The sequence below is a fragment of the Miniopterus schreibersii genome, assembly GCF_964146895.1.
Source record: "Miniopterus schreibersii genome assembly, chromosome: 4".
Taxonomy (NCBI): Eukaryota; Metazoa; Chordata; class Mammalia; order Chiroptera; family Miniopteridae; genus Miniopterus; species Miniopterus schreibersii.
Window position 1 is genome coordinate 52,702,130 of NC_138105.1, and position 13,782 is coordinate 52,715,911.

Genomic DNA, 13,782 nt, shown 5'->3' on the forward strand with positions numbered 1-13,782 from the left:
AGACTGAACCCGCAATCTTGGCATATCAGGATGATGCTCTAACCAACAGCTACCCAGCTAGGGCCGTTTGTAGCTTTTCTTGAATCTGAGAAATTCTTGGCCATTTTTTTCTTCAAACATTGCTTTTGTCATATTCTCCTTTCTTTCGGCACCTCAAATTATACTTGTTTTAAGCCTTTCACTATGTCTGATTAGTCTCTTATGCTCTTTTCTGTATGTTCCATCCTCTTAACTGTCTGTGTTTCTGTTTGGATATTTTCTTCTAAACTACCTTTTCAGGTTATAAATTCTCCACTTCTATTTTGTTTTCTTGTAAATTGGCTATAAGGTGTTTATTGATAACTTTCTTTTATATATCCTTTCTTAATTTTTTTAATCCTTAGATTTATGGTTTTCACCAGTTTGACCTACAACATAGTCTTAGGATAAACATTTGTACTTTTAACAGTCATGTGGATACTACAAAGACTATATAAATTTCTTGCCCACCTTCATGATTTCTTTAACCTTTTTTTTTTAACGCTGAACCAATAATTTTCTAAAATGTCTGAACTTATAAGTACAGGCCATCTCCTGGTAAAGCTGGAGAGCCTCATCAGCAGTTAATAACGTGATGGCTAGCCATCTTTCCCCTGCCTACTAATGTACGATCTAAACAAAATTTATGCAAGTCAGAGAGAAAGGCAACGTTTTTAAATCTCGTTTTATAGAACTGTGGGAATGCCAGGCAAATTTATTCTGACACAAAGTTTTCAGTTGCCTTTATGGGAAATGACCACTGGCAGCTCATCACATGGTTCATTTTAGTGGGCAGAGGGCAGTGGCTTGTGCTGGTGCACAGAGAAAAGACTGGCAGAGGCCACTGGGGTGTGGCAACCACGAGATCAGGAGCTGCATTTGCACAGCACCCAGAAGTCGGGCGTGCAGTCACGGTGCATGTGCAGGCCCAGGAAGTGGCCAGGTAGCGTTGGTTGGGGCCTTTCGAGGTGGCGAGGGTCAGCACATTCTTGACTCCTTGATGGCCCTGTGGATAGCTCCTGGATCTCTTCATTTCTTGCCTTTTCTCTTTATAGTGGTCATTTGCTTTTATTATTTTTAGCATATTTTATCATTTTCAGTTTATGGATGGTAAACTGTAAAGGTTCTATATGATATTCTTCCAAAAAATGTTAAGATTTTTAGTCATAAAGCGTTTCAGTCAATGACCTTGATCCAGTCATAACTTGGTTTTAAGCTTAGTTGTCCCTGGCCTATTTTGGTTCTGGCTTTACTCATAGGGGTGACCATCAACCCTAGGGAATGCCCCTTCCCAGGTCTCAGGCCTACATTTAGCAAGTTTCCTCTGTCTTGAATAATAATCTTTAACACTCCAGTGCTGTTCCTCTGCTGAAATCCAGCTCCACTCTCGTGCTTCCTGACTGCTGCTCACAGCACTGCTTCAGGCTTGCTTTGCACCTTCACAGCTCGGAAGCTGACCACCAGTTCGAGGGAAATTTAATGCAGATTTTTGGGTATTTCCTCTGAGGTTCCTTTCTCTCCAATTTTTGTTCCTCAAATCCCATCTCCTTTGGCATCACTGAACTCTTTGTCCTTAGAGCTATGAGGCTGCTGCTTTCTTTTTTGGCCTTTATCACCCTCTCCATAATTTGGAAATGCCCTTAGGAAAATTCTGAGGTGAGTAGGGAGTGTATCTCTGTGCTTCCCTTTCTCAAGGGTTCTAGCTGCCCAATGTTACTTGTGTTGGCTCTCCAGTGCCTTCAAAGGATGGTTTATATGTTTTCCCAACTTTTAAAGTTATTTTTGATAGACTTAGTTCAACATAAGATACACTGTTGTGTCCCGGGCCAAAAATTTTATCCCTTGAATTTTAATTTCAACAATTTTAAAAAATCATTTCAGAATGTTGTTTTTTCATTTCTTTTTAATATGTACTCAATCATTGTGAATTGCTTCTTGTTGCATGCTCACTTTGCCTTCTCTTAAACACTTTAAAAAATGTTTTTATTGATTTTAGAGAAAGAGGAAGGGAGAGGGAGAGAGAGGGAGAGAGAAACATCAATTGGTTGTCTCCTGCATGTACCCCGACTGGGTCACCTAACCCGCGACCTAGGCATGTGTCCTGACTGGGAATTGAACGGGTGACCTTTCGGTGTGTAGATGACAGTCAACCAACTGAGCCACACCAGCCAGGGCTGAAACACTTTTTTATGTATACTACATTTATATTTGGATTCTGATAATTCTAAAATTTCTCCTCCCTTGGTGTTTGTTTATTTTCTTCTTTGTATGCTTGGTGATTTATTATATTTTCCTCATTTAAACTGATGTTAATTTGTGGATGTTTTAAATTTGGAAATCCTTTCTTTTTAGAGAACCTGTAAACAGTGGATGATGCATGTTTTTCTGAATTTATCCTGCATCTAGTTTTAAAGTAAGAAGGCCTTTGAGAGTATCTAGCCTGACATGCTGCTGAAGAAGTTATACATTTTAATATGCAATTATGCTCTCTGTGGAAAACGTAGAAAAGTAATAAGAATGTTTAGTGATAAACTTAGATTCACTAAGCTTCTTAGACATTTAAAACCTTTGGCTGCAGAAGTTCCAAGCCCATCTTATTAAATTTTTTCTCATTTATTTTAAATACTTATATATTTTAGAGGAAATGTTACCCATTAGCTGAAATTGAACTAATTTCCTTTAATCCTTTAGGTTTTTTTCTTACTTCAAAAAAGAAAAATGTCCCCCCCCCCCCCCAAGATTCAATAAGTGAATAGGTAAAAATAAGCTTTGGTTCAGCTTGAAATATATGACAGATTGGTAGGTGAATTATTCACCAAACTAAAGTGAATAACCTATAAAACTAATCAAACCAGTCTGGTACCATCGCTTGGCAGGTGACAAATTTGCCTGATTAGAATCGTTGTATTTGAGGCTGTGTGTAGGTACGATCTACTTAACTATATTGAGGCAAGACAGGATGGGAAGACTTGAAATCTGAAACTAGGCATGTGTGTTAGGTTTGGGCAGGTTCTAAGGGTGGCAGATGAGGAGGAAGGTGGAGGCTGATAGAGCTGAAGGTTTTAGAAGGAAGTCCAGTCTAGAAGGTAGGATCCTATCGCTCTTTGACCGTTAGACCATTCAATGTCTTTTTCACTCCTACATCCAAAGTAACTTGATAGTACGTGGCACATAGTAGTTGCTCCAAAAATATTTTAAATAAAAACTAAAAGAATAATATAGACATCTAAAGATACAGCAATACGCACCTCCATCTCTGATACCATATTACAAGCTTCTCCATAATAGGGAGATGCTTGCTAGAACTGGCTAGCTAAATTGATCCAGTAATTGGGTGACCTCTCCACTGATCAATATGTAAATAGGCATGATCAACACTGAATATCTCTTTGTCCATAAGAAGTGAATATTTCTAAGATCTATTTTTCCCCACCACGGTGTCCTGGTAATGACAAAGTTAACTTTTCTTTTTGGTATGATAAGTGGTTTTAATAATTCATTTAATCCTCACACCAACCCTATGACATGCTTCAGGAATAGTAAAAAAACATTAAACTATTATATTACTATTGTCTTCAGTCATTATTGTTCTGGTACTATTTCCAGAGGCTTGGGGAGAGAGTGTTTAAGGAGTCTGAAGGCATCGAATCACCTAAAGGAAAATTCTTCAATGTGTGATCTACACTTAATTCCTTGTATGACAAATGCTCCCTGACTTTAATCACAGTAAGTACTCACTTAAGGTCATAGATAGGTGCTGGGCCTTTAGTGAAACAAGGAATAAGGAAATTAGTTTATCATAAGCTAACTGATAACAAGAGTTAAGTTCCTATTGTGTCTCATCAATGTTGTGGCAAAAAGTCGTTGAATGAAATGACATTATTCAAGGACCCTTTGATGTACAGAGCCTCACAGTGGTTACTGTAGACTAATTCTAAATATCAAAGAAAAATTTATCAAAGAACAGAATCCAAAGTAGCATGCAGAATATACTCTAGATTATCTTTTAAGTCCTTTGTTAAGTAAAGGAGATAGTGAGCAAACGTTGAATAATTTGCTGTATTTAGTAGCTTAGTACAACTGACAACTATTTCTTGAACTTGGAATTATGTGTTTATCACAGTTTATTCATCAGTGTTTTCTTACGGTCTCTCTAGAGTGCTTAGTCATTAGCATCATCCTTGCAAGAAAAAGAGAGCAAGTGAATGAGCCATTACGTCTTATTGTGTATCAAGCTAGCATTGTGTTAAGTGCTTCCCATATAACATATAATTTAGTTCTTAGAACAACCCTGGGAACTAGATATAACACTGTTTTTTTTCAGATGGGAAAACTCAACTAAATGAAATATCTTGGTGTCTTAGTTTGAGCTGCCACAACAAATTACCATACACTGGGAGGTATACACAACAGAAATTTATTTCTCACAGTCTGAAGGCTGAAAGGTCTGAGAGGGGACGTGGGGGAGTTCTGGTGAGGGCCCTCTCCCTGGCTTGTAGGTGGCTGTCTCCCCGCTATGTCCTCATAGGGCAGAGAGCAGAGAGAGAGGAAGCAAGCTCTTTTTGTTTCTTTTTACAAAGCCACTGATTCCATCATGAGGGCTCCAACTCCATGACCTGATTACTTCCCAAAGGCCTCATCTCCAAATAAATATATTGGCCATTAGAGTTTCAACATACGAATTTTGAAGGGACGCAAGCATTCAGTCTGTAGCACTTGCTAAAAGCAGCTAGCTGAGAAATTTATTTACAAATTTCTCAACTCAATGGAATTAAATGCAGATCTATTATCGTAAACTATATTGCCTGGCTATTTCTATATTGTAAGCAATTGCTGCAAAAATAAAACAAAGATTATTGCCTTTGAGCTAGTGATTACCTCAAGGTTGTCTTCATTCTCCAGAGAACTGCAAAACAATGCATTCTTAACCAAAGCATTTGGTTATTTCCTGTGGAAAAAAAGAATTGAAGTGTGTTATATTTAGAGACACAACACGTTCATTCTTATCAAGCATTTTTTTTTTTAATGTATAGTTATAGTGCTTTATATCTGCTCATCTTTTAAATTTCAAAACCCATGCCAGGCTTCTCAACATGGCATTCTGGCTTATAATTTTTGCCTGTGATACCCATTATGTGGACATGGGCACCCTCTGACTACCTTTTACAAAACAGTGCGATTTTCCTGTAAAATGTGTCTTTATGGGTGCAGAACTGGGAATGGCCTGTCGAGGATTTGATTTCTTCCTGCAATTTTCCTTAAACAGTCCCTTCATACCCAGCTACCAGTGTTCCTGTTTTTTGTTCCATGGGTTGTGAATTGTAATCTCTCTCAAAAGTCTCCCTTTCCCAGTATTTACATGCCACGACTTGCTTTGAGAAAGAGACTAGAATCTGCAGGGCTGGGTAGGTGAGGGTGGCTGACTCTGCAGAGCATGGATATTAACATACTCTCTCTTTTCCAGCCAATGAGTGAAATGCTGAGAAGGAAAGAGAATGCTCATAAAGAAGAAAAAGGTACAGAAAAGTCTTATGCAAATGGAAAATGTTGTTTTGAGCCTTCCTACAACTGTTTATTTTATTCTATCCTTCCTGGCCTGCCCATCCTTCTTGGGATTCCTTACCTAGGGCAATGGTTCTCCCCCTTCAGCATGCATCAGACTACCTGGAGGGCTTGTTGCCAAACAGAACACAATGCGTCTCCTCCAAGTGTTTCTAATCCAGGAGGCCTGGGGTGGGGGTTCATGGATTTGCATTTTAAACAAATTCCCAGGTGAAGCTGGTACTGCTGTTCCAGAACCACACTTTGAGGACCATTGGTCTAGGGATTGCGCTTTATCATCTTCATATGTCATTCGTTTGTTGATTTGTTCGTTCATTCATTCATTTATTTAATATTTATTGAGACATTACCGAGCGAAGCAGTGCCTCAGACGCTGCATACCCCACACAGAACCCAGCTTTAGTGACTGGCATTTAGTGGGTCTTTCATAAATGTTAAGTGGCTATGCAACCTACACTTTTCCTGAGTCTCACCAGCCTATGGGTTCCAAACACTTTTTAGTGGGAGTGACTCATACTGACTCTTTCTCCTGCATAAAAACAAGACCTCCAGCACCTCTCAAAAGCACTCAGTTGTGTCACAGGGATGCCAGGGCTTGTCATTCATATTCATATGCCAAGAGTCTAGTTACCACACACTAGCTTCTCTATGGATATTTTCTGTCTGTGCAGCTACTTAAAGGTAAGTCTCTGCTGAGCCCACTGCGGCTGCTGCTTCCATGGGAACCATGAGATCCACGCCAAGGGTGCTGCCCACCAGTGCTTCCAAAATTGCCAACACTGGGAAGTGATGGGGAGGATGGGATGCTCCCTGGCCCTGCATCACATTTCCTTGTCTGGAAACCAAAGTATGCTGCTGGTGCTTCAGTATCTCACAGAATAATACATGTAAATATGTCCATCGGTGTTTGACTACAGTTATTTCCTGGGGCTTGAATCTATAGGGATGGGGAGGTGGGAATGGGTAGATAGGCAAGGTGTGTGATGTAAACACAGTCTGTTTTTTCTAACCCAGTTTCTCTATCAATTCATAAAACATGCATGTGCAGTTTCTATAACCCAACAACTTGTCAGATATCCCACCCATGTCTGAATCACAGTGGGGGACAGAACTGAGTCTCAAAACTACTAAATATGAATGAAATACGGCCCCCAAGTTTCTCTCTACCTTCTCTTGGCTTTTGAAGGTGTTTATTTATAACCCCAATGCATTTCTAATGTGCCAGACTTAATCTAGTGTAACCAGGGGCTTTCCTTCCTTTAAATGTACTCTGTAGCCTATTTCTTTTACACAAATTATGCCTTAGGTGAGGAGAGAAGAGAGAATTTGTAGCTCTGCACTAGTTTCCTGCAAGGAGGCTGAGAATCAAGACAGCTTTTTCCAATCTTTACTCCTCTCCACAGGCTGAAAACCACGGATGCCTGGGTTATTCTATCCTAAGCCAAGAAGGGCTTGGGCCAGGTGTCTGTCCTGGCTTCTGTGTGTGTGGTCAGGGAGCGGGGGTGAGAGGTGGAGTACTGAGCCCTTCAGATTCCACAGCTGAAATAGAGAAGTTTTGGTGTCTAGACTGTCCAGAGGCTTTTAGAATAAAAACCCAATGCTTGATTTTCATTCTGTCACCACCAATTCATTTAATCATCAGGAGAAATTGATGGGGTAAGTGGTATTCTTCTTCTGCTCTTGGAGATGGAAATTGAGGATTAGAAAGGTCAGGTTACTTGCCACCAGGGACCAGAGTTAGGCAGTGAAGAAGAAAAACTTCAAACCAAGGCTTTCTTCCTCTGGAGCCCCTTCTCTAAACATTACAGCCTTTAGTTTGCACTAATCCCTCTCCTGGCCATAAGGGGAGGCCAAGTATTGGTCTTCTGCTAATAGAGGCAAGTTTCGGGGGTGTGTGTGTGTGTGTGAAGAGGCAGTTAACCAAATTTACTGAGTCATACAATTCTTATCTACTTCCTAAGCATTTCTCCACTTAAAACAATTGCTTTATAAACAGCTAGCAGAGGTCGCTGCTTTTTATAACCTGGTTTCTGCCAAAGACTGACTTTTAATTTTTAAAGAGTCAGGTCATTTATTCTACTCACTATGTGAAAACAATAAGATAGTTATAATCAAACAGCTCTGCCATGGTTTCCTTTCAAGAAGTTAACGTTTACTTTCTAGAAAATAAGTCCGTGCTTAGGAAAGTGTGCCTCAAGAGTTTTGGAGCACAAAGAAAATTGCTTTGATGCTCAAATTCTTAGGAAGTTTATCACAAATCAACAGGTACTTCTAGGCTTCAGTCAATATTGGAATTGCTCCCTCTCTTTCCTCCATGTGGCAGAACGTTTACAGAGGAAGAGAGGTCTCAGTTTAAGACTGCTAGAGTAACAGTTTTATTATAATTTTTGACACTTTATCACTTAAACGTTTATTCCTTCCTTCTCTATATATTCCAACTCCTGAATCCCTTTTGCTTTGCAAAACAGATTTTTAGGATTGTACACTGTACTCTGATCTCTTACTCACACTTCACTATCACAAACTTCTTTTCCAGTGGGGAAAACAACCCCGTGCCCTTCCTGCCTTCTGATTCTATTTGCCATAGAAGCCAAAAAAAAAAAAAAAAAAAAAAATAAGCCTAAGTGAGGCCTGGAGATTCATCAACCCCTGCCTTTGTGCCAGGACAAGCAAACTACCTAAGCCAATTACTAACCAGTTTTTTAAAAAACCTCCAATCAGAGAGAATCCTTGACTTCTTTTTGTGAACTGTTGCTCCATGCAACTGCACACTCCAAAAGTCTTTCCCTATCAATGTGGACCCTTATCTCGCTGTTCTATTTTTTTCCTCATTTGCCTTAACCCTTTCTCACCTTTTTTGAACCTCCAGGACTTCTCAGAAGTGGTGGGAGACAAACGTTCCTCTGTAAAGGGCCGAGCTAGTAAGGTGAGTGGTAGTCCCGGGGAACCCTGGTGCTATAATCCCCAGCTAAGTGGGATGGACTGTGGGGTGGGGTGATAGCATTCCTCATTTTATAAGGTATTTATCCTGCTGTTAAGCAAACACTCTCAATGCTTTTAAACTCCCCGAGACTGACACTTCTGAGTCTGTTTCCAAACAGGACACTAGAGGGCTCCCAGGGGTTAAAAATAAGTAGAAAATAATTTGAATGAATGCTTCTGTACGACATTTGCTTTTCCGGAATTTAAAATTACAGTTTATTTTCTAAACAATTAAAAAATTTTGTTTTTACCTGTCTTAAAATTGGGTTATAAGCAGCCAGTTTACAAGCAACTGGGTTTTTGTTTTGTTTTGTTTTTGCCTTGTAATCAGTAGTTTTTCAGGGGAGCTTTTAAAGCCGAGCTGAAATACTTGAAATGTGGAACACTCTTGACCATGAAATATGTTCTACTTACATGCCTCAGCCTTTCAAAGTTCTTTGCATTAGAGTCAGAGATTGCATTGTTCCTGGAGCCAACCATGGGGCCAGCTGTGTAAGTAAGGCTGCTCACAGTTTCTTCTCTTTAATAATCTGAACAAATAGATCTAGGAATCCTTTTATTTTCTTTCAGCTGACTTTGGTGGAAAGAAAAGGCATAAAAAGCAGTCAGATTTGTCTGTTGTGTTTCTCTCTGTGTGTGCGACAATAAATGTAACTGCTTTCAAGATATATGGGCATGTATGACTTTATATTATATTAACTGTTAATGTAAGATAATGGAACACATTATGAAGAAAACATTGTACTGTTAGATTAAGAGAATGTATTTTTGAGTGTGAGTGTTATTTAGTTAACTAATTAGTTAGTGCACGATTTAAAAAATAAATATGGAGTAGCTATAGATTTTTTAAAACCACCTATTATTTATTTTTAATTATTTCTGAGTTTCAAAAAGGAAAAGCCGGGATTTATCAAATTTTAATGCTTTTCCTTCAGAATTAAATGACTCCAGCTACATGTTATAAAATATTCTTGGATTTCTGTGGTTTGTTCTCACTAGTTTAAACTGAATACCAAATCTATACATCTATCTTGTTTCTGTTTTTTAAACTTCATTAAAAAACATTCAGGGGGGATATTAATGAAAGGAAAGAGTTACTTTTTTCGTTCTTCTTGTGGAGGAACTGAACTAGTAAGAGCCTGTGACTCAGTTAACTCTGTTTCCATTCATTCCCAGAAACAAGCCGCACTTCTCCTTGGGGAGGCTGATAGGAGTTTAAGACGCTTGTCGTGGCGAGTGTCACAAACACTGCCAACTCCACTCCCAGCCCTTCACTTCCATCTCTGCCCTACCCGCTGGAGACCACTTGGACACCTGAGCGGGGGCGACAGCTGAATTCAGGAAACTATGCACCATGTCATCAGGAGACAACCACAGACTTTAAACCCTGTTCAACATGTGGATGCGGCCGAGAAATGACCTGTCCAGACAAGCCGGGGCAGCTCATAAGCTGGTTCGTCTGCTCCCTGTGCGTCCCGCGGGTGCGCAACCTCTGGAGCAGCCGGCGGCCCAGGACGCGGAGGAACCTGCTGCTGGGCACGGCCTGCGCCATCTACCTGGGCTTCCTGGTGAGCCAGGTGGGGCGCGCGTCGCCCCAGCACCGGCCGGCGCGGGAGAAGGGGGCGCGCCAGAGCCGAGACAGCGCCGAGGGCCCCTACCCTGACATTCCCTTGGACGGTACCCTGGCCCCTCCCGAGCCCCAGGACAACGGAGCCACCCTGCTGCCCAATGTGGTGTACATTACCCTGCGCTCCAAGCGAAGCAAGCCCGCCAATATCCGTGGCACAGTGAGGCCGAAGCGCAGGAAGAAGTATGCAGGGGCATCCCCGGCCCCGGAGCAGGAGGCTCTGCGCGGACCATCTCTTCAGCCGCGGGGAGCTGCCAGGGCAGCTGATGCCGAAGAGCCTGAGGACATCCAGAGAGGACACCTGGCCAAGGGTGGGGAAAGACCCTGGAGATGGATACCCGGTCCCGGAGCGCAAGTTGGGGGCTCAGATTTCCAGCTGCCCCAGGCCGGGGAGAGCAACATCAGGATCTACAGCGAGCGCGCCCCCTCGTGGCTGAGCAAAGAAGACATCCGCAGGATGCGCCTGCTGGCCGACGGTGCGGTGGCGGGCTTTCAGCCAGTGTCCTCTAAGAACCGAGCGCGCTTGCTGGTGCTGGAGGGGAGCACCGCTGGCTCCGGGCCTGCCTGTGACCGTAGCCCCTGTGGGCTGGTCAAGCAGCCTTTGGACATGAGCGAGGTATTTGCCTTCCACTTGGACAGGATCCTGGGGCTCAACAGGACCCTGCCTTCTGTGAGCAGGCAATCAGAGTTCATCCAAGGTAACAGCTTCACATGCTTCATTTTCTGCAGCTGTTGGGGATTGGGGCTGATTTTCTCTTTTCCCTCACTCTCTTTTTCTAAATGGTTTTCTCCACCCACGTTTCACATTTGGACAGCAGCAGCAACAGCAGCAGCGTGTCTTTCCATACGCTTGGCAGTCTTCGTTTCCCCAGCTCTGGGATAGGAGCGTTCCAGGGAAATGCTGTACTCAACATGCAAGAGTAAGCCTACACTGTGTCAACTTTGCTCCCCGTTTCCTTTACTGCACTTCCCAGTGGCTTATAAAATCTAATTAAAGCCGATGGCAATTTGCAGGATGAGGAGAGGGAGCCAGGTGGAGGCAAAGAGCTTGCTGTCAGCCATATTATTAGATAGGTTACTATGGAAGTAAGTAAAACTTTGTTCATTTGTTTTTTAAAAGTAAGGGGGAGCCCGGCCGGGCGTGGCTCAGTGGTTGAGCATCGACCTGGGATCCAGGAGACTGGGGTTCGATTCCTGGTCAGGGTACGTGCCCTGGTTGCGGGCTCGATCCCCAGTCAGGGGTGTGCAGGAGGCAGCTGATTGATGACTCTCTCATCATTGATGCTTCTATCTCTCTCTACCTCTCCCTTCCACTCTCTAAAAATCAATAAAGATATATTTAAAAAAAAGTAAGGGGGTCCCGGCCGGGCTTGGCTCAGCGGTTGAGCATCGACCTAGGATCCAGGCGATCGGGGTTCGATTCCCGGTCAGGGCACATGCCCGGGTTGCGGGCTGCAGCCGATCAATGACTCTCTCATCATTGATGTTTCTATCTCTCTCTCTCTCTCTTCCTCCTTTCCTCTCTCTGAAATCAGTAAAGATATGTTAAAAAAAAAAAAATTTAAAAAAAGTAAGGGGAAAGTGGGTTATCTTTCTTTAGCAGATAGAATCTTTTTAAGAAGCCCAGAGATAGACCATATTAAATTCAACCCCTTGATTTTTCACAATAGACTTAACCCCTTTGTTTAACAAAGAAAATGAGACAAAAATAGGTGATTTGCTCTATATATATGCTAGTTAGCCGTATAGTTTTTTCAAGTTCATGACTATGGTTTATTGAGCCTCATTTCCAAGAACCCCTCAGGTGACAAACATTTTGGCAGGTTCCGAGTATGTAGCCAGTCACTGCCATTGCAGGCAAAGGGGCTGGTCTGTGGCCATGCTCTGGCCATGTAAAGGATATTCTCTGAGTCTTGAGGCTCTTCCAAGGTTTGAATGCAGAGTTGGATGGTCAATGGCTTGTGTTTAAAAGTGGAAGAATCCCAGAAGTTGCCACTGTGAATCCATGCTGGCCCAAGAGGCTAAAAAGGACTCTAAAGAGATGGCGATAAACTCAGAGGATTTCCCCTTATTCCCTGCCACCATGAAATTTACTGTTTTAGTGAGATTCCTATGGAGTCTGGACTGGATTGGATTAAAACTCTTGGGAGTGGCAGAGAACTGAACTGGATTTCAATGGCTTTAGGATTATAATTTAATTTTAGAACCAGTACTAGTACCAGTGATTTACTTAGAAAGATATGGCATTCCTTACTTATCCTGGTTCATGTCTAAGTGCTTCAGATTCATAGGTATGTTGTAACGTCTCAAGTTCACAAAGCAGTCCACCATGATTATGCCGATGTGAGATAGCCTCTCAAACTTTTAATTGAGTATTGGTAAACGCTAATTCACATTGGGTGTTCACTCTTTAGTAAGCACTATACTAACTGACTGATATAGCTCATACATGCATTGGCTCATATGGCTCTCACCACAATGCTGTAAGGTGGATACTATTATTATTTCCATTTAGTCGATGAGAAAATTGAGACTTATTTTGACAAAGTAGTTGACTCCCACAGCTAATGTTAATTGCTAAGCTAGGTTTCAAGTCTGGGCCCAGCAAACTTTAGAACATAAGCTCTTTTTAAAATATATCTTTATTGATTTCAGAGAGAGGAAAGGGGAGGGAGAGAGAGAGAGAAACATCAATGATGAGAGAGTCATCGATCAGCTGCCTCCTGCATGCCTCCTACTGGGGATCGAGCCACAACCCGGGCATGTGCCCTGACCGGGAATCGAACCCCGATCGCCTGGATCCTAGGTCGACGCTCAACCGCTGAGCCACGCCCGGCCGGGCTAGAACATAAGCTCTTAATCACTGGGCTTAGGTGACTGTATTACGTATTATTCAAACTGGAACACCTTGGAGTAAGAGAAGGTTTGGGTGGGCACTGAGACAACAGGCGTACACTGAGGCTGTCCTGGGCAAAGCAGGACCTAGGGTCATCCCTGTTATGTTATAATGCCCTTCATTTTTATGTCATCGTAGGAGCCTGAGAAGGTGAACTCTGGAATATATCCTGAGGCACAGCACTCTGATATGTCCTTTGAGCTTCCCTGGGATGTTCCTGGATGGACGTTGAGGGAATAAAGTAGTGGGTAGGGACTTGGGCTCTGGAACTGGACTGCTTGTGTTTGAATTTACAAGCCATGTGACCTGGAAATGTTATGGCACCTCAGCCTCCTCAGCTGTAAATGACAATACCTACCTCATGATGTTATTGTTAGCTAATACATAGAAAACACGTGGGACCAGTGCTTGCCACACAGTGAACTTCCAATAAATATTGGCTACACTAAGTACATGAGGTGCCAGGTTCATCGAGTTACTCACACAGCCTCCAAGCCTTACGTAGCACTTCTTTATGTGACAGACTAGGACTAAAACCCAGGTCTCCTGACAACCTAGTTAAACTTTTTGATACCAGAATTTCACTTACATATTTAATTCTCTGTCTGAATATCCAGCATCTTTAGGGATAAAGAAGGCAGTTGCATTCAGTTTGAAGGAAGGGTTTATAATCCCAACATAGCCTGGTCCTCTCTCC

The 13,782-nt window shown here is 42.2% G+C and overlaps 1 protein-coding gene across 1 annotated transcript in view; it reads left to right on the plus strand.

Annotated features, from left to right (window-relative positions):
• The first annotated feature begins 8,348 nt into the window (after positions 1-8,348).
• GASK1B (golgi associated kinase 1B) overlaps positions 8,349-13,782 on the plus strand; it is a 43,508-nt gene continuing 38,074 nt past the window's right edge. Inside the window, exons 1-2 of the mRNA XM_081136721.1 lie at positions 8,349-8,506; positions 9,739-10,887. Coding sequence (XP_080992847.1) covers positions 9,978-10,887 — 910 coding nt within the window. The 5' untranslated portion in view covers positions 8,349-8,506; positions 9,739-9,977. The remainder of the gene's footprint in view (positions 8,507-9,738; positions 10,888-13,782) is intronic.